We start from the raw sequence: 26,473 nt of genomic DNA on the forward strand, positions 1-26,473 counted from the left end.
TGTGGCACGGGGGAGGCGCCAGTGCCAGGACATGGCTACATTATTCATCATACCTACTCATGGAACGATGTGGCCATGATCCTGCACGATGGCTTGTTCATCTTACCGTGTGTGGGCACCTTAAGTTTTAAGAAAATATTGGAGGAAAAAGTTGACACATTACACTGATCTGTCCCCTACTTTGTAAGATAAATCCTGTTACCTCTGAAACTGAGGATGTGAACTGTGCTACATTTGTTAGCAGACCTAGGGATCTAGGTGTGTGTAGCATTAAGCCACCTTGTGGCACCCAGGACGTAGCATTAGGCGTCATTCTCCTTCCAAGCCTGGTCCCAGACTCGTGGGAAATTAACTGAAGGGAGTCTGAGGACAGGCTTGGAAGGAGAGTCTAAAGTGGATCCTCGGGTGCAAGCAGCAGCTTAATACTGACAGGGGGAGATTTATACAGTATAATCTTATGTAGGGTACACACCAGGACGACCACCGTCGTCCACGACCAATAGACGACCATGGAACGATTTCCCTTGGACTTCCCGGGAGCTCCCAGGCAGTCCCCAGCAAACAATTAGCAAAAATTGTGTTTTTTTGCGGAACGATCTCGATCCGATCCCGATGCACCCGTGATGGTCGTTAAGACGGTCGGATCGCTGTTTTTTTTTTTTTTTGCAAGAACACATGCGACCGTCGTCAGATTGGCCTTTGAAATTTGAATGAAGGGGCTGGACTAGCAGAGGGGGATAGGAATAGCAGCAGCCATTTTAAACCAGTGTATTTCTGCTTTGTTACTAGTGAGGCTTGGTTTATACCTGCTGAACGCTGGACATAGCTATTTACACATTACTTTGTTTTGCCTGCCATTACAAAGTGTCTTTTAACCCTGCACTATGGAGAATGCAGTGATGGGTAGTCACCAGCAACATTACCTGCTCTATTATGCAGTGCTGAAGCTCAGGCGTCAGAGGGCCCAGCGCAGGAGAGAAAGATCATGCTGGACAAAGCAGTGGCTACTGCAGCGTCAGACTCGTTCGCACATGCCACTGCTCAGGGACATCAGGGAAAATAACCCAGACGATTTCCGGAACTTCTTGTGGATGGATGATGCCACATTCCAGGAATTGCTGCGTCTGGTGACTCCCCACATCGAGAAGCAGGATACCAAGTATCGCGTGGCTATTCCTGCTGAGGAACGGCTGGTGGTGACCCTGAGGTTTCTGGCGACAGGACGGTCTCTTGCTGACCTGAAGTTTGGATCCCTCATCTCCCCGCAAGCTTTGGGCCTCATCAGAGACCTGCAAAGCCATTGTGAAGGTGCTGCAGTACCAGTTTTGCAAGGTAAGGATGAAAAATACACCGTACACTTTATTGTGCAAACAAAATATTTTTATTTATAATTTAGGCCTAGGACAGAAACAGGTTTTTTAGGCCTTTCATATGTAAAACATGTAAAATAGTAAATAGATTTATTGTGTCACCACAAATATATTATAATACCATATATAAAAGATATTGTACAAAAACACACACTATATATAAACATTAAAGTATGTATGACCCAGTTTAAACTTTCCCAATAAGTACGGGCTACTGTGTGGCAGAGGATGTCTGCCGCAGATATGTAAAGGCTGCGGCCCACATGGCGCAGATGCAATGGCCCCGTCCCCATTGATGTGCGCCATACGCCATGTGAGCAGTGGCCATCACATACCTGCAGCTGAGACCATGTCTGCCGCACAGTACCCCATACTATTGGCAAAGACAAAAGGGCAATAAATGGAGTTTGCTCTCCAGATTGAGGAGAATCCTGTTCTCCCTCTGGTAATGCAGGTACAGGTAGCAGCATATACGTAGAAAAAAAAATACACTCTGGTAACTTATGAAACAGGCCCTTGTGTGGCAGAGGATGTCTGCTGCAGATATGTAAAGGCTGCGGCCCACATGGCGCATGGCGCAGATGCAATGGCCCCGTCCCCATTGATGTGCGCCATACGCCATGTGAGCAGTGGCCATCACATACCTGCAGCTGAGACCATGTCTGCCGCACAGTACCCCATACTATTGGCAAAGACAAAAGGGCAATAAATGGAGTTTGCTCTCCAGATTGAGGAGAATCCTGTTCTCCCTCTGGGTAATGCAGGTACAGGTAGCAGCATATACGTAGGGGGGAAAAAAGACACTCTGGTAACTTATGAAACAGGCCCTTGTGTGGCAGAGGATGTCTGCTGCAGATATGTAAAGGCTGCGGCCCACATGGCGCATGGCGCAGATGCAATGGTCCCGGCCCCATTGATGTGCGCCATGCGCCATGTGAGCAGTGGCCATCACATACCTGCAGCTGAGACCATGTCGATGGTAAATGATAAAATAGCCTATTTTTTAAGAAAGATCCTCAAAAACAGGAGACTCCGGATCTTCTATCAGTAAAGAACTGTAGAATTGACGGTACTGGGAGGGTTGAGAAGGCAGTGTAGGTGTTGACTGGGTATGTGTTGTAAGTGTGCTCGACTGGCCTGGTACGGTGGTAGGTGGTACGGTGGCAGGCGGAGTAGGCACTGGTGATTCTAATGACAGTGGTGTGTCTGGTGCACTACCCATGCCAACTATTTTAGTGCCACTGTTGAGATACCCTAAACTGCCATTATACACCAACTCCATGCATAACTTTTCAAAAGTAAGTTGCTGGTCCGGAGCTATGTTGCGAACACACTCTGCCACATAAGTGAAGTAGTTGTCATGTTTGTCCGGGTTTCTTTGCAGGACTCGCTGTGCCCGCATCATAAATTCTTCATGTGCTGCTGCTTCTCCTTTTTTTCCTTTGCCACGCATTTTTTTGGCACGGGGGAGTGGTGGAGTGGGTTCCAGGGTGGGTGGCGGAGTGCGTGCCGGAGTAGGAGCTTCGCTCGATGTGCATGCATTATCTGATAGGACAGACAGGTCTGGGGTTGCAGGTGGGTAGTCACCAAGCTGTAAAAAATTGAACATGTTTACTAATCAATTCTATTTACTTCTAATTTCAGTTCCCTACCAGCGTGAATGAATGGAAAGTCATCGCAGAGGAGTTTGAACAGCGATGGAACTTTCCAAATTGCAGTGGAGCCATTGATGGCAAACATGTCCGCATAGCCCAGCCTATCAATAGTGGTTCCTACTACTTTAATTACAAGGGCTATTTTAGCATTGTACTAATGGCTGTGGTGAATGCGAACTATGAGTTTATCTTCCTGGATGTAGGAAGGAATGGCCGTGCATCGGATGGTGGCACTTTCAAGGACACAAAGTTCTACGAAAGGCTCATAGCGAACACCCTTCACTTGCCGTCTGTCCAGGAAACTAAACAGGGGCTTAACTTTGTGTTTGTGGCAGACGAGGCTTTTGGCCTGCACGAGCATGTCATGAAGCCATATGCGCAAAGGGGCCTGAACCATGACAAAAGGATCTTTAACTACAGGCTATCCAGGGCACGGCGTGTTGTGGAAAATGCTTTTGGCATCCTGGCTAGCCGGTTTCGCATTTTCCACACTGCCATTAACCTGAGGGTGGACAAAATTGACTGGGTTGTCACGGCGTGCTGTGTCCTGCACAATTTGCTCCGCAGAAAAGCCACACAGCAAAGGGCTACAGGCACAGCACTCCAAGAAGACCAAGATCTGCCAGAGGAGGTAGTGCAGATATCCTCCTTACAAACCCCAACACAACACTTCACAGGGAGTGCACGACCCAAACAGGTGAGGGAAGAGTATATGGCCTACTTTAATGGGGAGGGGGCTGTGGATTGGCAGGAGGAATCAATTAGATAGCCCAAAAAATAGACTCACCGATGCAGACTGCGAATTCTTCTCCTCCTGCGCCGTGACTTCTTGGTTTTCGTGTTCGACCATCAGGACTACTCCTGTCCTCATCGACTCCTGGCTGAGGGTGAACGTCAACCTGTCGTAGTACCATAGCGATGTTTGATACATCTCGTCGACTCCAGCACCAGACTTCTTTGCAGCCTCCACCTTCTTGTGTTCCTTTAAGAAAACCGTGCGCAGATTCTGGATGCATTTCCGCACCCATTCTACATTGGCCTCTGGATGAAATGGGAGACTGTAGCGAGACAAGTCCTCCAAGGCTTGGTTTCTTTTCATTTTGTTCGAATACTCTTTTGACTTTGTTCGCCACAGGCATTCATGGGAACGATACTTCTCGATAAACCCTTCTAAAAATTCTTGTTCTTTTGCGTTGGACATTGGGACTGTAAAAAGATAAAACCATTTTAGTTGTTATATAGTTATATCCATGTTTTGTTTCATATTTAAATTTTTATAGTTATAGTTACCAGTTTACCTAGTTCTTATGTTTTAAGTATTTAAAATGTTAATAAACTTTTATGAAAACCACTATACATTTTATTGTGCAGATTGCTATTCACACACACAGGTGAATGGGGCCTAGCAGAGAGGAGTGCATGGAATACTGCAATGGTGGACAATGGTTATATGTATGTATATATCTATATATACACAAACACACACACACACACAGGTGAATGGGGCCTAGCAGAGAGGAGTGCATGGAATACTGCAATGGTGGACAATGGTTATATGTATATATCTACATATTCACAAACACACACACACACACACACACAGGTGAATGGGGCCTAGCAGAGAGGAGTGCATGGAATACTGCAATGGTGGACAATGGTTATATGTATATATCTATATATACACAAACACACACACACACACACACACACAGGTGAATGGGGCCTAGTAGAGAGGAGTGCATGGAATACTGCAATGGTGGACAATGGTTATATGTATATATCTATATATACACAAACACACACACACACACAGGTGAATGGGGCCTAGCAGAGAGGAGTGCATGGAATACTGCAATGGTGGACAATGGTTATATGTATATATCTATATATACACAAACACACACACACACACACACACAGGTGAATGGGGCCTAGCAGAGAGGAGTGCATGGAATACTGCAATGGTGGACAATGGTTATATGTATACACACACACACATGGGGCCCACCCGAGCAAACAGTGACATGGGCCCTTATTCTGGTTGGTTCGGTAATATCCGCGTGCGTTCGTGCCGCCGATGTTTTGTGCCTGCGCATGTGCAGAGGCGTCTCTGCGCATGTGCGAGCGGGGCGTACGGCCAAATCCCGCATGAAATGTGAACACTCCGACCAGGGGGTGGAGAGGGGCGTGAAGGGCTATTTGGGCTCATTACCATATGCGTACGCCCCGCGTTTCAAGGGCGTTCCCATGCAAACGCTGGGCGTACGTATGGTAATGCGGCCATGACGCACGTGTAGGGGGCGGACATATGACATCGCCGGATGTCAGCTGCCCGCCCAGATCCCTGCTTTTGCACGGAAAAATGTCCGTGTGGTCTGAGGTTGCGGGAGCTGGTGGAACACTCGGTCCTGCATTCGATGGTCTGCGACCATCGAATGATGGGGGAGGTTCCCTGAGATGGAGGAGGCGTATTCCATGAAAAATACACGTGCGGTCCGTTTGGACAGCTTCTTGCCGCGTACGGACGGAGTTGGCGATCCGTATGGAAGGCGGGGTTTCGCACGCACGGTCCTGGCCGCACATTCGGATCCGGCCGCACCGATCAGAATAAGGGCCACGGTCGGGTGCACGGTTGCCAAAACAGTGCTCTATACACACTATATACATTGGTGGCAACAGTGGGCATGCATAGGAGAGCATTGGGAGTGCAAACATACCAGGTTGTTGTTCTGGGAGATGAGACAAGAAGGAGAGTCCAACTGCTGCGCCAGCACTGTTTGCTATGTGGAAAAACATGGCGCCGGGGGAGTGTTTAGGAAATGCCACTCAAATAGGCTGGATCAAACGACGGACGCACCGACGGACGGCCGCCGGAGGCGGCAAAAAACACTCACGATCTGCATGCGCTTGACGGTCGGTCGGCCTGGGATTGACGGATCCTACCTGCAGCACGTAGGACCAAAGATGCGACCAAACGAGTGGCGTGTACGCGCATCGGATCGGAATCGGATCAAATAAATGACAAAAACGCACAAAAGTACATACAATCTGCATACAACCGGTCAGAATTGGATCTAAATTGACAAAATCGGGCCCTAGTCGTCCTGGTGTGTACCCAGCATTAGAAATCTGACGGTTTCCTCAGAAGGTGAAACCGTCAGATTCCTAAAATGGAGAAACGCATCAAGGTTTGAGCCTGTCTCCTTGAGCTGTCCAGGAAATTGTTTTTGCCACCCTTGCCAATACCACCAGGAACACAGAGGATTAATTCACCATTGCAGCATCCACACTATACCACCTACATCCGACAGCGGGACTCTGGGGCAGATTTATTAAGCTCGGGGAAGTGATGACGTGTCTGGTTTTTATCAGCAGCCAATCAGCTCCTAATTGCGAAGTTACAGTTACAGGCAGGTAGGAGCTGATTGGCCGGTGATAAAATTCAGACACTTTATCACTTCACCGAGCTTAATAAATCTACCCCTCTGTCCACTCTATCATCCAGTGCCCGTCGGGAGACTGACATGTGGCGCTGAGGGCTGCTCATTGCAGGCGGCTAACAGAGACCAACACCGACATCCGGTGCCCGCTAGAGTACTGACGTGCGGCGCGGAGGACCGCATTCTGCAGACGGCGCTGAGGACATTCTCACTGCTGGACCATTACAGTCAGGACCCGGTATGCTCTAGAGTAGCGACATTATTTAACTTCAGTGGGACAGAGACGAATGGTGATTAACCTGTGTGGAACTACAGGTACATTAGTGCCTGCTTTATCTAAAAAGGCCATATAGGGTGTTTCAAAAGTGGCGTTATATTCATCATTTTGACATATATAACTCAGGGTTGCCGACCCTCCCGCATTTCGCGGGAGTATCCCGCTTTTTGATTCTTTCTCCCGTTCTCCCGGGAATCTACTGGATCCTCCCGGATTTTAGCCTGCCTGGCAAAAAAATCAGTGACTGCCATGCGCAAGTCACAAAGCGCAGCGCCGACGGTAACCTCTGTGCGGCTGTCCTATTAAATGACAGCCGGGGACCAGATGTGGTCACCATCATAGCGGCAAGTCGGCAGCAGCAGCACAGCATGGGGCAGCCGTGGGATCATCAGCAGTGCACAAGCGAGCAGCAGAGGAGAGGAGGCAACAGGACTCAGGAGCAGCAAAGGGCAGGCCGACAGCGCCATAGATGACAGTAAGATAGCGGCTGGCTGCTTCAGCACTTCCCTCCTGCTTCTCTCCCACTGCTCCCCGCTGCGCTGTTTACTTTAATAAGAATCAGGCTGTATCTCAAATACAGACACCAAAGCTGCCGCTGCTTCATAGAAATTGTTCCCCTTCCCACTGCCTTATAACATTTTTATGAAGCAGTAATGAGGGTGCAGGAGGAGAGGAACAATTATTTTTATAAAGCAGCAGCAGCGTGGAGGGAGAGAGGGAGGGAAGAAACAAGAAGGATTCCAAGTTTGAAAAATGTAAGTAGCGCTAACTTTCTAAAGTACCATCTGAAATGTACTTTGGATAGCTCCGCCCATGGCCCCGCCCCATTTACTTGCCATAAATGGGGTGGGGCCATTTGAGTGCCACCACGTCCCCACTCTCCCGCAAAGCCCAGCTAAGAAGTCGGCAAGTATGATATAACTCAAGCAAGAGCACAAAACATTCTATTATGATGGATACAAAATAACCCACTGGGAAGTGGACACAATTTGTTCTTTATAATAATAAGAAAAATATATGTTTATGCATTTATGATTCTGGACATTGCTACTATATTAATTATATAAAAGCACAATGGTCAAGGGGTATACGAATATGCACTAGATGTGTTTTATTAAAGTTATTGATATTACATGTATTTTTTAAACTGTTGAGACTTTTATAATAAATTTACAATACAACTGGTATATATGCGCTCTCTTTAATAGTTCTACCACAGCGATATCCTGCCCCATGTAAGTCGGCAAATTACTCGCGAATGTATGGCTGATCGCATGCTATCTGCAGATCCATTCGCAACTAGGGTGGCCAATCCCGGGATTGGGATCGGCGGGATCCCGGGATCTGGCCTCAAAAAGTTCAGGAGTATCCAATCCCGGGATAATGCCGGGCAGCGTCTGAGCACTCATTTAAACGATGCACGGCTGTTCCCGAATCCTGACCCCTGCGTGCGGCCTGCATAGCGTGACCATAGAGGTCACGCTGCACAGGCCACACCGCCCAGTCTGATACAGCCTTTTCCTGTGCCCGCCCCCTTCCACTCTCCTCCGCACGCCCGCCTCTTCTCCTCTGCCCACCCGCCTGCCTCCTTTCTAGCCTGCCTTTTCTCCGGCTGCTGTGCTGTCTGCTAAGGAGGAGGTGCACGAGCCTGCAGGCACCATGCACCTCCGAACCCACTCCACTCCCGTGTGGGGGTGGGTATTAGACACGCCTGACACAACTAGGGATGCCAATCCCGGGATCCCGGGAATACCGGGATTGAGCATTTTTCAATCCCGGATCCCAGGATTGAAAAAATGCCCCGGGATTGGCATCCCTAGTCGCAATTTACTAACCATAGACTGATTTTTCCAGTCTGTGCAAGTGTGCGGAACTCTAACTCTTCCATAATGGTGCGACAGATACATACAGACGGAACAGGGCCGGAGCGGGCATCACACACCCTCACTGAAAACGCCTGGGCACGCTTTTTTCTGGTACCCCCAAATGGCAGCTTCCTGTCAGTCAAATTGTGAGGGGATTGTTCGTATATTGTGCGTATCATTTACAATGTCGTCTAATGTGTACAAAGCTTAAGGGGGGATGCTCTAACATCTGCGCCCCCTTACCGCCGCACATCGCCCCCCATCGCCTACATAATTATCGCATATGCTCTAACATATGCGATAATTATGGCAAAGGACAGCTCGTGCGTTAAGAGCTGTCCTTTGCGGTGAGAGACAGCGGGTCCCATCGGGACCCGACAGCTCCCCCCTCCCTCCCTTACCCATCGCTGCTGCTGATGCCCTGGGGTCTCCTTCTCCCTGCACCCTGAAGAGGATTATAGTGCAGGGAGTAGGAGGTCACAGGCCCGAAAATGCGGTAAACACACGATAACAGGGTTTTAACCGCATTAGTTTAGAGACTCTCCCCCTAAGTGAGCACTTAGGATTCTTGTTCCACAGATAAAAGCAATAATAAGTGCAATATAAAAACAGAAATTGAGCCACATAATGTATCGAAAGTCTATAATAATAGTTCTAAAGAGGTTGGTTGTGAGAATAAAGATATAATGCAGTACGCGAGACGTTCAGAATAAATGGGGCCATTTGCAATCACCGTTTAATATGATTCCGTGTGAAGTATTGTGTTTTTATTTTAGCTTCTAGAAGTCATGTGAAAGATAAGACTGCATGCAGCAATCACCTGCTCCACAGATGTTTCTCCAGACTCTGGCATCCATCATCTCAGCGCTGCATCATTAATACACTTTCAAACACTTGGCTCTATTCCCATAAGAGATATAACAGTTTTTGTGTTTGTGTGGAAGGGAGATGAGTCATACGCTCCGGGGGCTTAATAGAGGTTCTCTGACTTGCGGGTCTATAGGTTTCACTAAATCCTACAGTAACCCTCTATTTATAGTGAAATGAATGGAACTGTATTCGAGATTTCTGTTTCATTTATGAATATAGTGCCAACAGATTACAGAGGAGATGGAACCATTCACATAGGTCTCTGCCATAGTAGAGCCTACAGCAGTTATGGCTAACCTGGACACTCCAGCTGGAACTACATATCCCAGCATGCCCTGCATCAGTTTTGGCAAGGCCAAATAGCAAAAGTGTAGCAGGGCATGCTGGGATGTGTAGTTCGACAACAGCTTGAGTCACTGGCCTACAGCTTCTTTAAGGGCCATATACACAATGAGATGTGTTCTTAACTTTTGTGCTTAGCGATTTCGGGTAGCAGGTGATTTCCCTTAAACTGCCCTGCGTCTAGATAGCCCATACACACACAGGGGTGCCGAGAGAGGGGGGGAGCAGGTACAATTTACCCGGGCCCGGGCCTGTCAGGGGGGCCCTGGTCTGGACACACAGGTTTTTTTTTTATTTCGTGGCAAGTACCCCCAACATGACCCATTCCATTAGGTACAAAATGAGGTTGCGCTCCAGCACAGTCCAAAATTCAAAGAGGGGTAGTCACAGCAACTGCCAGTGAGTCCAGGACAGTGATGCTGGGGGTGGCAGTATATGTGACCCCCACTTTTGAATATTGGACTGTGCTGCTGGCTCACATCTGTAATTGCCACTGGCAGGGAAGTCCAGGAGTTGGAGGGTATGTGTAAATCCTTTGCAAAGAGCATGTAACCCCTGACAGAGCATGTTAACCCCTGGCAAAGCATGTAAATCAGGGCAGACAGGTTAATCCCTTGCACAGAATGTTAACCCCTGGCAGAGCATGTTAACCCCTGGTAGAGCATGTTAACTTCTTAATATGCAATGAGCATTACGGTGTGTGGTATAACGTGTAATGAGCATTATGGCATGTGGTATAATATGTAATGGGTGTGTGACATGTGTAATAGGCATTACAGTGTAAATTTTTGTACGTGTATCCACCTTGGAAGCAGTGGCGTAACACCGGGTCCGCAGAGTGTGCGGGGATCTCCGTCCGTGGGGGCCCCAGGAAGTTGCTGTACCGGGGCCCAGGATTTCTCTTGGCGGCCCTGTACACACATAGGCCCTTATTCTGATTGACGCGGACTTTACCGCATTCTTACGGATCGCGTCTTTTCGCCGTCTGCGCATGCGTGGAGAACGCAACGCGCATGTGCCACGCCTAGACTCCGTACCAGTTCGGCAAAATCCCGTCCAAAACTGTTGCCCGCAATCAGTCGGGAAATATGGGCGTATTATGGGCGTCATGCGGAATGGCACATGGGCGTAGTTTCAAAGTGGGCAAAACGGGGCGGAAACATGGGCGGACACGGGGGAGTACACTTATGTTGGGGGGCGTACATTCGGAAACCACTCCGAATGCACGCGATCAAAAAGGGCAGAAATGTGCGGTGTCCACAAGTGTACTATTGCTTTGCGTACACCACTCGTTCATGCGGTAGGCGAACGTACGCCTAATGACTACAACCATTAACACCTGAACCCAATATAATCTACTCCTTTACTCATTACTCACTAATAGGACGCTTGTCAGTGCTTTAATTGAAACCATTGCTGCTTCAAGGAACCCGTACTAAACACCCACATATGCTGTACTTGTCAGACACTTTCAAACTGCTAACAATGGACATGACAGAATATTAATACTAGCAATACACATGTGTATTTGACATGTACTCATGAAACCACACATTTTGGGTAAAGTAAACACATTTATTTATATTCATGTCACAGTCAATGGCAGTGTGATGCAATGACCATAAAATAATACATACAAACAATAAACAACATGGCAGGAATGCCGCAAAATAAATAATAATACAAAACAAATATAATTGCACACAGATGGACTCCAGCACCTCCTATGTGCCACTGCACATGCAGCCAGTGGGAAATGATGAGGCTGCTGGCCCTTCTACAGCAGGGCAAGCTGCACCTGACCATTCAACAGCAGGGCACCCTACACCTGGCCCTTCTGCAGCAGGCCAACCTGCAGCTGGCTCATATGCACCATCAGCAGAATCATTTGGAACACAACCGGGGACTTCACAAGATAGTACCATGGCCATCACTTCAAGTACAGCTGACAGTAATGCCAGGCAAAAGAGGGCAACAGGGGAACCACAAAGGACATATGAAGCAAGGGCTCAGCTGGTTCCCCTCAGCACGTGATTGGACACAAGAAGCTGACACACACAGCACAATGGAAGATTTGGGAACACATAACGGCAGAGATTAATGCAGCCACAAGTTCATTTCCGACCACGTTTGGCCTTGGTAGGCTCCTTGGCCTGTGCAGCAGCTCTTCGGGGACGGCCAGATGCTGGGGCAGGTGGAGCAGATGATGTGGAGGGGTTGGCTGGTCTACCCCTCCTGCCAGCAGGGAGTGTTGCCGCTGGTAATGCACCAGAAACGGATGCCATTAGGACCCTGTTGCTGGTAACCAGCTCCACCATAAGCTCATTATGGTGGAGGAGGAGATCATTTTGGCGGGTGGCTTGCTCGGCCAGCACCTGAGCACTTGCAGCCATGGCCTGCATGCTCGCAGCCATGGACTGCTGGGTGCTGACCAAGCTCGCCAGGATCTCCTCGGTCCTACGCACCCGTTCTGATGCCAAGTCTCCCTGCTGGTTGATGTCCCCAAGCACCTCGGCCAAGGCGGCCAAATCGGCTTGGCCCGATGCCTGCTGCTGCACAGGCCTACCTCTGGGGCCAGGTGGCACGGACTCCTCCACCTCCTGAACAGAGTCGTCACCAAGCGGTGGGGTGTCTGTGGGCAAAGATAAACACAATTAGGAGACATTCTACGATAATTACTTGCACAAGTTTATGGCATGACCAATATTTACCTTCCAGAAAAGACGCAAACACTTCAGCTGGGGCCTCGCTATCCATAGTGCTCACCCCCCGGATCTCCTCAACTGATATGCAGCTCTCGGCCATCACCTCCAGGGGGGTGAGCTCTAGCCCTGATGGCATGGGGCCGGCCCCAGATGTCTGGCTGTGGTCCCACCGCTTGGTCAGCTTCCTCTTCAGGTTGGTTTTGAAGTCCTGCCACCTGCAATGTAAGTTGACATATTAATACATGTCACTCCCAATGTTAGCTGTTGCAGCCATTGCTCTGTGCTACATATTACAACATGTGATTATTGTCCCATATATAATATTACATGCAACTATGATATCAACCGTTACAATACACATTCACAATCACCCTACTCTAACTCACAATGAAATTACATGGCAATAATGTATGTGTATCGTAACAACCTCACGGGCCATTTGCTAAATGCATCTAAGGATCAATTCAATCATTACTTGGCTATTACTGGCCACATGTATCACAAAACAACTTGCCTCTTCTTCACATGGTCCGTCTCACGAACTTGTGGCGCTACTTCATTAATCTCTGCCGTTATCTGTTCCCAAATCTTCCATCTGCGTGTGTGTGTCAGCCTCTCGGATGGACACTCTATCCAATCACGTGCTCGGGGAACCAGGATGGCCAGCTCCTGTGCTTCATATGCCTTATTTTTTTTGGGTGGTTCCGCTGTTGCACTGGCTCGCCCCTTGCCACGTCCCTGGCCACGCCCCCTGGCACCAGTCGCTGCACTTGAAGTGCTGGCCATGGTACTACCTTGTGAAGTCCCCTGTTGTGTTCCAAACAATTCTGCTGATGGTGGATATGAGCCAGCTGCAGGTTGGCCTGCTGCAGAAGGGCCAGGTGTAGGTTGCCCTGCTGTAGAATGGTCAGGTGCAGGTTCCCCTGCTGGAGAAGGGCCAGCAGCCTCCTCATTACCCACTGCCCGCATGTGCAGTGGCACATAGGTGGTGCTGGAGTCCATCTGGTCAAATAGTTGCTGCAGCACTGGGTCCACCTCTGGTTGGGATCCAGACATGTTAGCAACAACATTGTCACCTTCTAATACACCTTTATATACTGTTTGTGTAATCTGTTTGGCGGACATCAGCGGCAGCTGCGTTCCGTGCGTGAGCGTACGTCGCTGGTTTTTCGCGCCGCATACGGTGGCGGAAATTCCATTGTGTAAAACCTGGCGAAAGTTCGACATGAAATACTGGTCACCAATGCTAACATTGCATAGAATCTTCTGATACACCTGTGACTATTGCTCAATACACATGCTATTTGCTAGCATGACATGACATTTCATTCATGACTACTGTGGTATTGTGGCGTTTTAGTGCAAGCTAAAAGTAGCCCATTCCCTTAGAGAATCCAGGCCACAAGTCATGCAATACTCATCTCTACTGTTATAGACCACACATGTGAGAGCCCTATAAATAATGTCTTCCTGCTAGAATCATTTGTCTTCAGATCTGGACTTGTCAGGGTCTAAGGTAAGCTCTTCCATGCTCCTTGTAGATATGATATCCATTAACAATGTAAGTGTATGAATGTATGCACTATTGCCTCACTGACTACAGATTGTTGGGCCAGCAAAGTGGTGTATTATTATTGCAACATGTCACATGTTCACTATTTCACTCACAGGGCTTAAACCTGTGTGGGTTCATCTATTGCAGAACAACATGTCCCAGCAATAGATGAAATGTGTCATAGTACATGATGTCGGCAAAAAATGCTGACACCTTTATCTGTGTGTTTTGGACGGTGTGTATTGAGTTCATATTATTGTGTCATCATTAGAGAGTCAAATGGATCTGCGGGATTTCATGGGGCGCCCATCTATTGTACGTATTGAAGGCTACAAATCTATTTGTAGTGGGATATGGCCATTATGTGCATAGGTGCATCAGTATTTATGTTCATTTCTTTATAGGTTGCTGAAGCTATTATGCGCTACATGGAGAGGAGGCTAAGGGCACTTGCGGCTCTCCCCACTCGTCGGCCAAGGAGGCCAGGACGTGCTAGAATCTATCGCACACGGGTGACTCTGTTTGCTATGCCCGATGATGAGGTACTTACTAGGTACCGGTTACCGCCACATGTCATTCTGGATCTGCTCACCTTAATTCAGAGCGATCTGGAACCTCTACACGGGATCACGACAGCAATTCCGCCTCACACACAGCTGCTGGCGGTGTTGCATTTCTGCGCCTCAGGATCATTCCAACAAGTAGTGGCAGTACTTGCTGGAATATCTCAGCCGGCCTTCTGCCGAATCCTGAGGCGTGTGACGTCGGCCATGTTCAGGCGCAAGGGGCACTTCATGGCCATGACATTTGCCACCGAGACCCTGCGCAGAAGCCAGCAGGCCTTCCATCAAATTGCTGGCTTCCCTAATGTGATAGGGGCTGTGGATGGCACCCATGTACCATTTGTGCCTCCATCTCGAAGTGAGAAGATATATAGGAACCGCAAATTGTTCCACTCACTGAACGTGATGGTGGTATGTGGCCCATCCATGGAGATTCTCGCCTTCAACTCGAAGTTTCCCGGAAGTGCCCATGACTCTCATGTCATCCGACAAACCGGGATATGGCATAGACTCCAAGAGCTGGAAGGCCGTGATGCGTGGGTTCTGGGTGACTCCGGTTACCCATGTACGCCCTGGCTACTTACGCCGTACAGCTACCCAGCACCGGGCCCACAGGAGGCATTCAATCGGGCGCATGTTGCCACCAGGCAAGTGGTGGAGCGCTCAATTGGCCTTTTAAAAGGTCGATTTAGAGTGCTCCACCGCACTGGTGGTGACTTACAATATGCGCCTGAAATGGTGTCGAGGATCGTGGGCCTGTGTATATTTTTCCACAACATTGCTGTGCGGCGTGAGATACCCTTTGATGAGTGGGAGGTACCATCTGAGCCGCAAGATCCGCCCATGCGCCCATCCCGCGCCCCTGAATGCCGGAGGGGATACCAGCTGCGGGACTCTGTGGCGCAAAGATACTTCAGGTACATGTTATTGAGTTGACAGAACACACCAATTATTGTACAAATCACCCCTTCAAATAAGTACAGTGTGTTAGTTGTCAGTGTTACAACACGAAAATTAGCCAGCCTGCCCTCCTAATGGCAAAGAAATAGGAGATATTTATCATATGTGCTTAGTTTGGGGGGAAGATAAATATTGGTGCTAATTATTATACCTTGTTAAAGGGATCTTATGTGTTTGTTATATCTTCATTATTGTAGTTGATACTATCCCTGATGACTGGTGAGTACATTGATTTATTCTGTAATGTGTTTTGGATTTTTTCATGTGTTGATGTCTGATTTGTTTGCAGATATATATATATATATATATATATATATATATCTATATATATATATATATATATATATATATATATATCTATATATATGATATTAGAATTTATTCACATGTTTCAACATTTCAAGGAGCAGGCAGGCAGGCAGGCAGGCAGGCAGGCAGGCAGGCAGGGCTGTTGTATAATGCTGGTCTCAGGATACCTGCAAGTGTGTGTATGTGTCTTTTACACATAAATGTACGCATACACATAGATGCATAGAGTAAATAATGCTAAGTACAGCTATGCGTTGCTAAGCTATAGCACGCGTTGCTTGGCGGAGCGAGGCGTCATTGGATTTGCTAAGTGCATACACACTGTGTTTTATATATATCAGATTTGTTCATTGCCATACATCAACACTACTGTTTTGAAGGCAAGCGAATTTTTCACCATTTGTGTTGGCGCAGAGACGCTGTTCATGTAAAGATGAACAATAAAGTTATTAACACAAATAACTGTGATCAACCAATGCCACCAGCTGATTGGTTGATAGATGCCATTGTCAACATGGCGGAGACACGAAGGGCAGAACCCTTCACACATGCGGAGCTGAGGGTTCTTGTCTCCGTCATGGAGACAAGGCTGGGCCGTGCAGGGCCCTTCATAACCAACAGGCATAAGCGGAGGGCCTATGCAGCGGCAGGGCGCCGAATTTACGCCCGCACTCGGGTGCGGAGGTCCCTCGGGCAGCTGGAGAGGCGGTGGTCGGACCTCCGCAGGCGCCAGCCCCAGCTGCTTGAGCAACTCAGGGGCGAAATTGCTGAATGTGAGTATTTTAGCTATGAAATTTCGCACTTACAACATAGCATATATAAACAATAAAATGTGTCTCATGATAAGTGGGTGTCCATGGGTTTAAAAGTCCATAGACTGTTATGTGTGCTTCTTCCTGGTTAACATGCAGTCATGTGGCTTTTATATGTAATGCCATAGCATTGAGGATTATGATGCATACAATGTGCCAGATCTAATATGTGTTACACATTGCTAAATGCCTGGGTTGTAATGTGTGAACAAATTACTACCAATCACATACTACTTTAAATGTCACAATTTTGAATCCATTAACAGTAAGGAGCTACTTTCCTGCATCGTTTGCCATCATTATCACCCTTCCATGTATGTCTTGTTATGGATTAATACATGTGCCCCAATGACCCCACATTGACCATGATGTTTTTTTCTAACACACAGCACGAGCCCAAGCACAACAGGCCCGTGAAGAGGCGGAGGCTGCCCTGGCACAGGAGGAGGCCCAAGACCCGGAGGAGGAGGTGGCGGCAATGGTGGAGGAGGAGGAAGTGGAGGAGGAGGAGATGGTGGTGGAGGAGGAGGAGGTGGTGGAGGAGGATGTGGAAGCGGAGTTGGTTGCGGAGGAGGAGGTGTTGGTGGCGGAGGAGGAGGTGGAGGAGGAGGTGGTGGTGGAGGAGGAGGAGGAGGAGGAGGAGGAGGAGGAGGTGTTGGAGGAGGAGGAGGTGTTGGAGGAGGAGGAGGTGTTGGAGGAGGAGGTTGTTGGTGCAGAGGAGCTGGCGGAGGAGGGTTCGGAGGAGGCCACGGTTGCCCCGGAGGACTCGGATGATGAAGGGGAGGAGGCGTGCCAGGCCCCGGAAGATCAGCAGATCGGTATGTTAACATAATGCATCATTCATGAAGTAGTTGTACTGGTATTTTTTATGTAGCACTGGTGATAAAAAAATTTTTTCCCATACTATTCATATAGACCCCAAAGTGGGTAGCTACAGATACAGGTACGGGTTAGATGGGGTGTCCAAGGCATCCCTTTCATCCAGGACACCTCTGAATTACACCGGTTTGTGGGATGGCGTGGAGCTCCATTTTGACTGCCACATAACCGTTGTAGTTAAACAGGATCCTGGCGTAAAGGGATGAGTGGATCATTTGTGGATTAAATTCACCTGCTGCAAGCGTTGATTATGACCCATCAAATAGTGGAATCTATATTGTTGGTGAATGTTATTTATAAACTCTAGGATGTATGCTATAAATGGAGTATGTCCCGGCCTACCTTGGAATGGAGTCAGAAGTTGCCAGTGTCCCAGGAGCCTCCTCTACCTAAATACCCCCTGTAGTTCTGATTTTTATTTTTCCCTCACAGAATTGTAGGTTGCTTTAGACAGAATTATGATTTTGAGGATGTGTACTGTGCATTCCTGACATTTGCATTACTCCCATGCCACGAACCATCACTGAACTTAGACTGAGCAGATTGTGACAAGTTCTTATTGACGGAGGCCATGACCTGCTTGTCATTGGTTAGTCATGGGTGGGTTGTGACTGAGAAGAAACAATATGACTGTTATGTCTTCTGCAGAGTAAAGGGTATAGGCCGAAAAAGACAGTATGTAGTAAATAAGTTAGCATGTATGTATATATGTATGTGTCATATCTATTTATCTATGTGTGTCTCTATCTCTCTACATCATGGGTCCTCAAACTGCGGCCCTCCAGATGTTGTGAAACTACAAATCCCGGCATGCCTTGCCACAGTTTTAACACTTCCTTATAGCAAAACTGTGGCAAGGCATGCTGGGATTTGTAGTTTCACAACATCTGGAGGGCCGCAGTTTGAGGACCCATGCTCTACATAGATATATATATATATACACACATGTCACCAAGCATTTGTGCAATTTATGTCGCAGTATGTGAAATGTATGCAAGAATAACATGACTAATTGTTGCCCCTTTGACATGCCCACAGATGACACCACACCGGCAGATGAGGGGGTGCGTGGGGCCCTCCTGCGACTGGAGCACCATCTGTGGCTGGCTCAAGCAGACCTGCAGGACCTGAAAGATCAGCTTCTTTAAATTATAATTTTCTATTTTTTTTTAGTTATGTTAATTGTGTGGTTTAATAAATTCTTTATGCAAGTTCACAGTTGTTGGTTTTTATTTGCACTTTAAATAGTATATGTGTAGATTGTTTATAATCTTTTACACAGGGTGTAATACAAACCATTGCACTTCAATTGCTGTAAGGGTTAATGTGTGCAATGCATGTGTTAGGCATGCTTGTAAGGATATATTGGAATCTAATTGATTCCAATTCCAAATAAGCAGTTTTTTATGAGGATAGGTAATTGAATAAGTGGGTCATGTGATGTATAGCAGAAGATACTTCATAGTGGGTTGTTTGGCGTAAATACTCCGCTTACGTGCGGTAGCACCGCTTGGCTCCCGTTCGGATGCGGTATTCCCGAGCATACTCTGTAATACTCTGTAATACCGTGCCGAATCGGAGTGTTTCTCCCGCACACGCATGGTTTGTATGTCGTCCGTAAACACGCCCTGTTCTTAAAGAGTGAGTCCGTCCGAATGCGGAGGACACGTGGGCGTTTCTACGGACGATGGCCGCACGCGGCAAAACACCGTGGCGTACGGACCGCACCGTAAGAATGCGGGAATATCCGCACCGATCAGAATAAGGGCCCAAGCGATGTGCTAAGCGATCTGGTCAAGCTATTTGTGCTAAGTAAACATTTTTAAAAAGGTTATTACACATGGATTGATTTGAATTCGCTAAGCGATCTGACTAGATTTTGCCCACACGTGCTACAGATCTGAGCTGGCAATGGCGATGCACAGTCCCATCGCTATGGGGTGTACACACGGAGAGATTTGTGCTTCATTTCTAAATGATCTTTTAAGACAGATTGCTTAGAAAATAGGCAAAAATCACCCCATGTGTGTGCCCCATTACTATACAAACAGACACACATTTAAAAGGGTAGATTTACTAAGGAAAGCTTAGAGCAACCAGAGTCTATCTACAATTTATATACTGTAGTACAGTCAGGAAAATATATCTGAATGCTATAGACAATGAGGGAAATTTACTAAGATGGAAGGTCTGTTTCACATGGGATGTTGCTATGGGCAACCAACCAGACACTATCTATTATCTTCTAGAAGGTGCTAAATAAATAAGAAGTAGATTCTGATTGGTTGCCCGTAGCACCACCCCATGTTATATAGATCTCCCATCTTAGTAGTTTTCCCCAACACCTCTACTTTTTCTTTTTACATATTTTAGTAAAGCTACCAGTGGCAGATTGTATCTGTGGGCAAAAGAAAATGAACCTACCAGTAAATAGAACAAATGCAGGATATCGGTGTACACACATTGGGGAACCTACGCACCCCACACAGATATTGGACCTTATTCTGGTCCACATGCAATGCTGCGTGAGGAACAAACGCTGCCCGCAGTGGTGGCCACCCACTCCTACACCTGCGATCCCCGCGCGGCTGCGAACGGATATCAGCTGGGTGGCGAACATATGGTTTACCGTGCCCGCTCGCATCGCAACGGATGGGGGACCGAAGAAATTAGAATAACCCCCATTGCCCTTATCAGAATTTAAGACATGGCCCAGGCCTTGAGGCAGCAATGGCAGGGATAGGGGGCCATTAGATAGATTGTCAGTGCTCCAATAAGGATTTATCGCATCCCGTAATGGTAAATGGGATCACATGCAATAATACATTGTATGAAAAATTACTGCAACCGATCTATCGCATGCGCTTGAGCCGCCAGGTCAGTTGCCGTGGGATCTCATGCAATGCCTTGCACTAGGGAATGGGAGCCTTTACAGCATGGGTCCTCAAACTGCGGCCCTCCAGATGTTGTGAAACTACAAATCCCAGCATGCCTTGCCACCGTTTTGCTAAAAGGGAGTGTTAAAACTGTGGCAAGGCATGCTGGGATTTGTAGTTTCACAACATCTGGAGGGCCGCAGTTTGAGGACCGATGCTTTACAGTAATAATGCTATATAATATCTGAAATAAACATTAGTGCCCAATCTGCTAAAATAGTGAATCCCCATCTATCACAAGGTGATCTTTGGAGTCCCCCCAGCCTGAAGTGAAGTGAATTCTATTCAGCATCGCAGATGGGGGAAAACGGGGCTGTGGCCTAATGGCGGCTTATTTGCATATGCTGTGGCTCCATTAGCATAGACCACGCCCCCTTTGCAGGGGCGCACGTGGCTCTGCTGCGTGAGTGTCCCTATTTCACATCTGCAGAAGTTTGGAGGTATGTCTATATTGCAGTGTAAAAATAAAGCAGTCAGTATTTTCCCTGCACAGAAACAAAATAGATCACCCAAATCTAATTCTCTCTGCACATGTTACATCTGCCCCCCCCCCCCTGCAGTGCACATTGTTTTGACCATTTAAGAAGGAATTTGTCCTTGCGAGTGAACCAGAATAAGGGCCACATACTGTAGGAAGACTGCAGAGTCTAGAGAAACATAAAAGGTATGTTGTTGCAAATATGTTTTTATTGTTTAAAATGTGCATTCCTGTCATTTATAGTAGGGTAACTAGCTTGGGGATTGATTTATAAACAAGTGACAGGAGTAAATAAATGCAGATTCTCCCACAGGGAGATAATGCAAAACAAAGCTTAAAAGGAATCTCTTGCATTTCTGTACCTTAGTAAACAAGCCATTCTCTAACTGTGGGTCTTGTGTATTTCACAAAATAGACACCGTTATAAAGAAAATCATCTCCTATAAAAAAAATATATAGATATACACCCTGTATATTTTTTGGCAGGTTTATTTTCTCTACCGGCCTCTCAACACAACAGAACTGCCCATTTGCCTGGTTCCGCCCACTTCCTGTTGCAAGTTAGCTGCTACAGCCGCTGTCACAGCCGCCCCGTTCCGTCAATTCCCCCCACATCCCGACACCCCCCCCCTTAACCCTGCCCATCTCCCTGAAGCAGAGACGGGCAGGGTCCCAGCCGCCGAGGGACTGGGATGCACGGCCGCATAGGACGCACGCGCGTCCCAGTTTAATGGAGTCCCTATCCGCTGGTGCTCGCCAGAGGGGGCATTCTGGTGGATGTCGAGCAAGGACAGGGGACACCCCATCTGTATATAGACAAGGGGCCAGATGCATTAAGCTTCAAAAGTGATAACATTTGGAGGGATAAACAACCAACCAATCTGCTCCTGTCTGACATTTTTCAAACCCATCCTGTGACATGGCAGGTAGGAGCTGATTGGCTGGTTGTTTATCACTCTCCATTTTACCACTTTTGAAACTTATTGCATCTGACCCTATATCTGTAGAAAACAGTACATATCGCACCATTTGTATGCAGCTTGGAATGCCAATGTGTGCCACCGCAGGGTCGGTATTGCAAGAAAAAATGTAACTGTGCAGGCAGGCAGCTTAATTTTGACTAGAAAGTGTAGAATCTATTTCTTATACAGGTTGAGTATCCCTTATCCAGATATCCGTTATCCTAATTATTCCAAAAACCATAGTTTCCTTAAAGGATTTTTTTCTTTTTGCTAAAAGCACTACTGGGGGCATTTTATGTAACTGACACTACTGGGGACATGATATGTCACTGGCACTACTGGAGACATGATATGTAACTAGCACTACTGGGGGGCATTTTATGTAACTGGCACTACTGGGGGGCATTTTATGTAACTGACACTACTGGGGACATGATATGTAACTGGCACTACTGGGGACATGATATGTAACTGGCACTACTGGGGACATGATATGTAACTGGCACTACTTAGGACATGATATTTAACAGCACTAATGAGGACATGATATGGAACTGGCACTGCTGGGGACATGATATGGAACTGGCACTGCTGGGGACATGATATGGAACTGGCACTACTGGGGATATGATATGGAACTGGCACTACTGGGGGCATTTTATGTAACTGGCACTACTGGGGGCATTTTATGTAATTGACACTACTGGGGGCATGATATGTAACTGGCACTACTGGGGGCATTTTATGTAACTAGCACTACTGGGGACATGATATGTAACTGCCACTACTGGGGGCATTTTATGTAACTGACACTACTGGGGACATGATATGTAACTGGCACTGCTGGGGACATGATATGTAACTGGCACTGCTGGGGACATGATATGGAACTGGCACTGCTGGGGACATGATATGGAACTGGCACTACTGGGGACATGATATGGAACTGGCACTACTGGGGACATGATATTTAACAGCACTAATGAGGACATGATATGGAACTGGCACTGCTGGGGACATGATATGGAACTGGCACTGCTGGGGACATGATATGGAACTGGCACTACTGGGGATATGATATGGAACTGGCACTACTGGGGGCATTTTATGTAACTGGCACTACTGGGGGCATTTTATGTAATTGACACTACTGGGGGCATGATATGTAACTGGCACTACTAGGGGCATTTTATGTAACTAGCACTACTGGGGACATGATATGTAACTGCCATTACTGGGGGCATTTTATGTAACTGACACTACTGGGGACATGATATGTAACTGGCACTGCTGGGGACATGATATGTAACTGGCACTGCTGGGGACATGATATGTAACTGGCACTGCTGGGGACATGATATGTAACTGGCACTACTGGGGACATGATATGTAACTGGCACTGCTGGGGACATGATATGTAACTGGCACTACTGGGGACATGATATGTTACTGGCACTACTGAGGACATGATATGGAACTGGCACTACTGGGGACATGATAGGTAACTGGTACTACTGGGGATATGATATGGAACTGGCACTAAATATGTACAAGAAAATGATTGCTTAGCATTCAAATTCAGTGCTGTAGATTGTACGCACAATTTGTTTCATGCACAAATAAAATATATTTGTGTCTATTTCATGCGGTTGGTGTGTTTATACAACATAAATCTGGGTCTCGTCCTCAAGATAATAGGCAAATGCAGGGGGGTTTCTGGTTGCCTGGAAACCCCCCTCCTCTTGGCAAGTGCCTTCAATTCTGAAAATAGCACTGGTATATAATATGATCATTAGAGCTGCCAACACATCATGTAGTGTAAGGGACAGAACAAAGCTTCTGCACATGCCCAGTGTATCAGCTTCTTATCGCACATTTACTGTATGTGTGGCTCTGAGCCCTCAAATATCGCAATGGAGCAAAGAGTAGCTGCCAGGAGTAAGAGACAGGAGTCTTACCATGAAATGGGAGATTGTGAGATTAGAAAGTGCAGTACATATGCATTTGATGCAAAATAAGTAAACACTAGTATATAGGATAACACATAATATTTTTGTTCTACTTTGATCAAACACGGAGGTGAAGTCGCTACCTCAAACACTATGGCACTTTTATTTCCTTACAGGTCACTAATAAATAAAAAAAAAAAAATTCTTTGCTAGGTCTCTACCACCCCACTCCACCTTTTTTTCTTCCCCTCTTTGGGAGATAAAATGATAATTAAGGGTACATAATACTAAGAGGATAAGGAATCGATACTTAAATTTTATCTTTTGACTAAATTTATCCTACCTCTTGTCTAAATAAGATGGAGAATTATCTACCTTTAACACCACTGCACTTTCCTCTCTAGGCAGCTAAAAGAGTGAGTTCTTCCCCCTGTCCCCCCCGTTCTCTACAATGCTAGATAAAATGGTAGACAAAATGTTGGGCATAACAAAGCATTACCCTATAACTGGATGGCAGATGCAACTGAGCAGAATGGATAAGGTTGTATCGGGCTAGTAGTCAGAGGAGGGTGCCGCCACAAATCAGAGCAGTCATGGGCCTCTGCCACAATAAAAAGAACATGGTTAATGTAGCAAGATGGCAGAACAATGTGGTGGTCGTCACAATAGCTGCCCTTTATGAGATATTGTAACTGTACACAGTAAGTATGTTTGTTCTAGTCTGTTTATTTTTTACTGCATGTATGTATGTTCTTTTTCTAATGCAAAAAAAAAAAAAAAAAGTGCAGTACTGGTTCTATTATGGCATGTTTAACCTTTTTCTGACCACTTATTTTATTTAAATGTTTGAAACAGCCTATACTATAGCGGGAGATCTTGGATGACATTTGGAAATCCCCCTCTAAAAATCCTGCATTTGCCACTGAAGATACCTCATTGAAATATAAAAATATTTTGAAATAAGGACTAATCCGTTATCTAAAATGCTTCTGGTCCTGAAATTTTGGATAAGGGATACTCAACATGTATAGTCAAAATCATCCATAGCCAAAATTGCACCTTGTGTACAGTAAATATCGGTGGTTCTGGGCTCCAAGGAGTTCAAGGGAAATCCCAGACTCAAAATCATCCATAGACAAAATGGAATCATGGGCCGATTCAGATCTGCATGTGGGGCTGCGAATTCTCAGCTCTGATTATTGGACGGATGTGCATGGAACACTGTACGCATGCGAGAACCATCTGTATGAACAGAACTAGCAAAGACGAGCCTTCGCTGTTCGTACACAAGGCATCCTGCTATCTTTTGGGGCAGTAACCCTGCATTTTCTAGGAGTGCCCCATAAATAACAGGCGTTTCCCGCCATCTCGTCATCATCAGTGGCCTACTTCTCCCTTTGGCCTTTGCAGTGCTGAGTTAGACTAGACCTACTCGGCGATTGCGAACATACATTTGATGGTGAGTGAATCCAAATGGATTTCCCCTGTGTGCACGGCTGCAAATGCATTCGCAGCCGTGCACTGGGCAGGATTTCACTCATGCGTTGAGAAGCGTTTACCTGCTCACTTGGCTGTGAACACTCGCAGTTTAGCCATGCACCTTTAGATTTGGGTGAGATATTTTGATTCTGTGCTGGCTGTTTTTCAGTTTCGATTCATTAGAGAGGAAAAAAAAGGCTTTGCGATCCAAGCTGAATAAGGCATGTAAAGAGAGGTGTACATTTTTACAAATAACACTAAATTTATGAAGGTGGGAGCTATATTGAAGATGGGATGTTGCACATAGTAACCAATAAGATTCTACTTATTTATTTAGGACCTTCTAGAAGGTGCCAGAGTGAACACCCACCTGGTGGAAGGCTGCAAATGGCTTGCAAAAACCATTCTGATTGGTGGATAGCTGCCAATCCTTATAGAACTCACTCACCATCAAATTATACTCATAGTCTGTGCATAACCCACAACCTACTCTACCTGTACAATAGGAACATTTAGATTGAGCCCAGAGCTGACGTCACATGCCTTCCCTGAAAACGCCTGAGCACGCCTATGTCTTCCCTGACACTCTTAGATAACAGACCTTGGCAGTAAGACACCTGATCATTGCAACTGTGTATAGGATCACAGTGGTAAGCTGTGACACCCCCCCCCCCCCCCCCGTTACCTCCCACAAATGCTCTGTGACTATCATTCACTTTGTAAATAATTCCTTACTACATTGCAGCATGTGCGACTTAGTCAGCTGCCCGAGCCCCGCAACATCAGGGAATTACCATGAGAATGCCCAGAGGTTTCACGGGAACGCCCATGAAGCTGGCCGTTCCCATAGGCGAATTTCCTGGCCCACCGCCCCAAGCCCCCGGCCACACTGTTTGTTGTGTGTGAGCACCTGGCTAATAATCTATTCGCTGTGGCTGTTCGCGCACAGCAGCTGCACATGTGCATAACTGCCTATGTGCAGTTGTGAAAAATCTGAATCACCCATTAATGTGGGATCGCCCAGTTTTGCATTTCTGGCATCCTTGCTGTAAGACTAATAAACTGGG

At 46.9% G+C, this 26,473-nt stretch overlaps 2 protein-coding genes across 3 annotated transcripts in view; both read right to left on the bottom strand.

Annotated features, from left to right (window-relative positions):
- Positions 1-26,473, bottom strand: part of CRYM (crystallin mu) — an 84,523-nt gene that overhangs the window by 46,172 nt on the left and 11,878 nt on the right. The window lies entirely within an intron of this gene.
- LOC146019476 (uncharacterized) lies at positions 1,478-4,415 on the bottom strand. The gene is made up of 2 exons (XM_083152002.1): positions 3,813-4,415; positions 1,478-2,961 (listed from the first exon to the last, which is right to left on the bottom strand). Exons 1-2 carry the CDS (start codon positions 4,224-4,226, stop codon positions 2,374-2,376), a joined length of 1,002 nt encoding a protein of 333 aa, XP_083008128.1. The 5' UTR covers positions 4,227-4,415; the 3' UTR covers positions 1,478-2,373.

This window comes from Crinia signifera, chromosome 7 (genome assembly GCF_055691185.1).
Source record: "Crinia signifera chromosome 7, ASM5569118v1, whole genome shotgun sequence".
Lineage (NCBI taxonomy): Eukaryota > Metazoa > Chordata > Amphibia > Anura > Myobatrachidae > Crinia > Crinia signifera.

Bases quoted from the DNA above. Each gene is read 5' to 3' on its own strand.
- LOC146019476 (XM_083152002.1), bottom strand. From the start codon at position 4,226: ATGTCCAACGCAAAAGAACAAGAATTTTTAGAAGGGTTTATCGAGAAG. The intron at 2,962-3,812 runs GTGAGTCTATTT...AATTTTTTACAG, and splicing joins AGAATTCGCAGTCTGCATCG to CTTGGTGACTACCCACCTGC.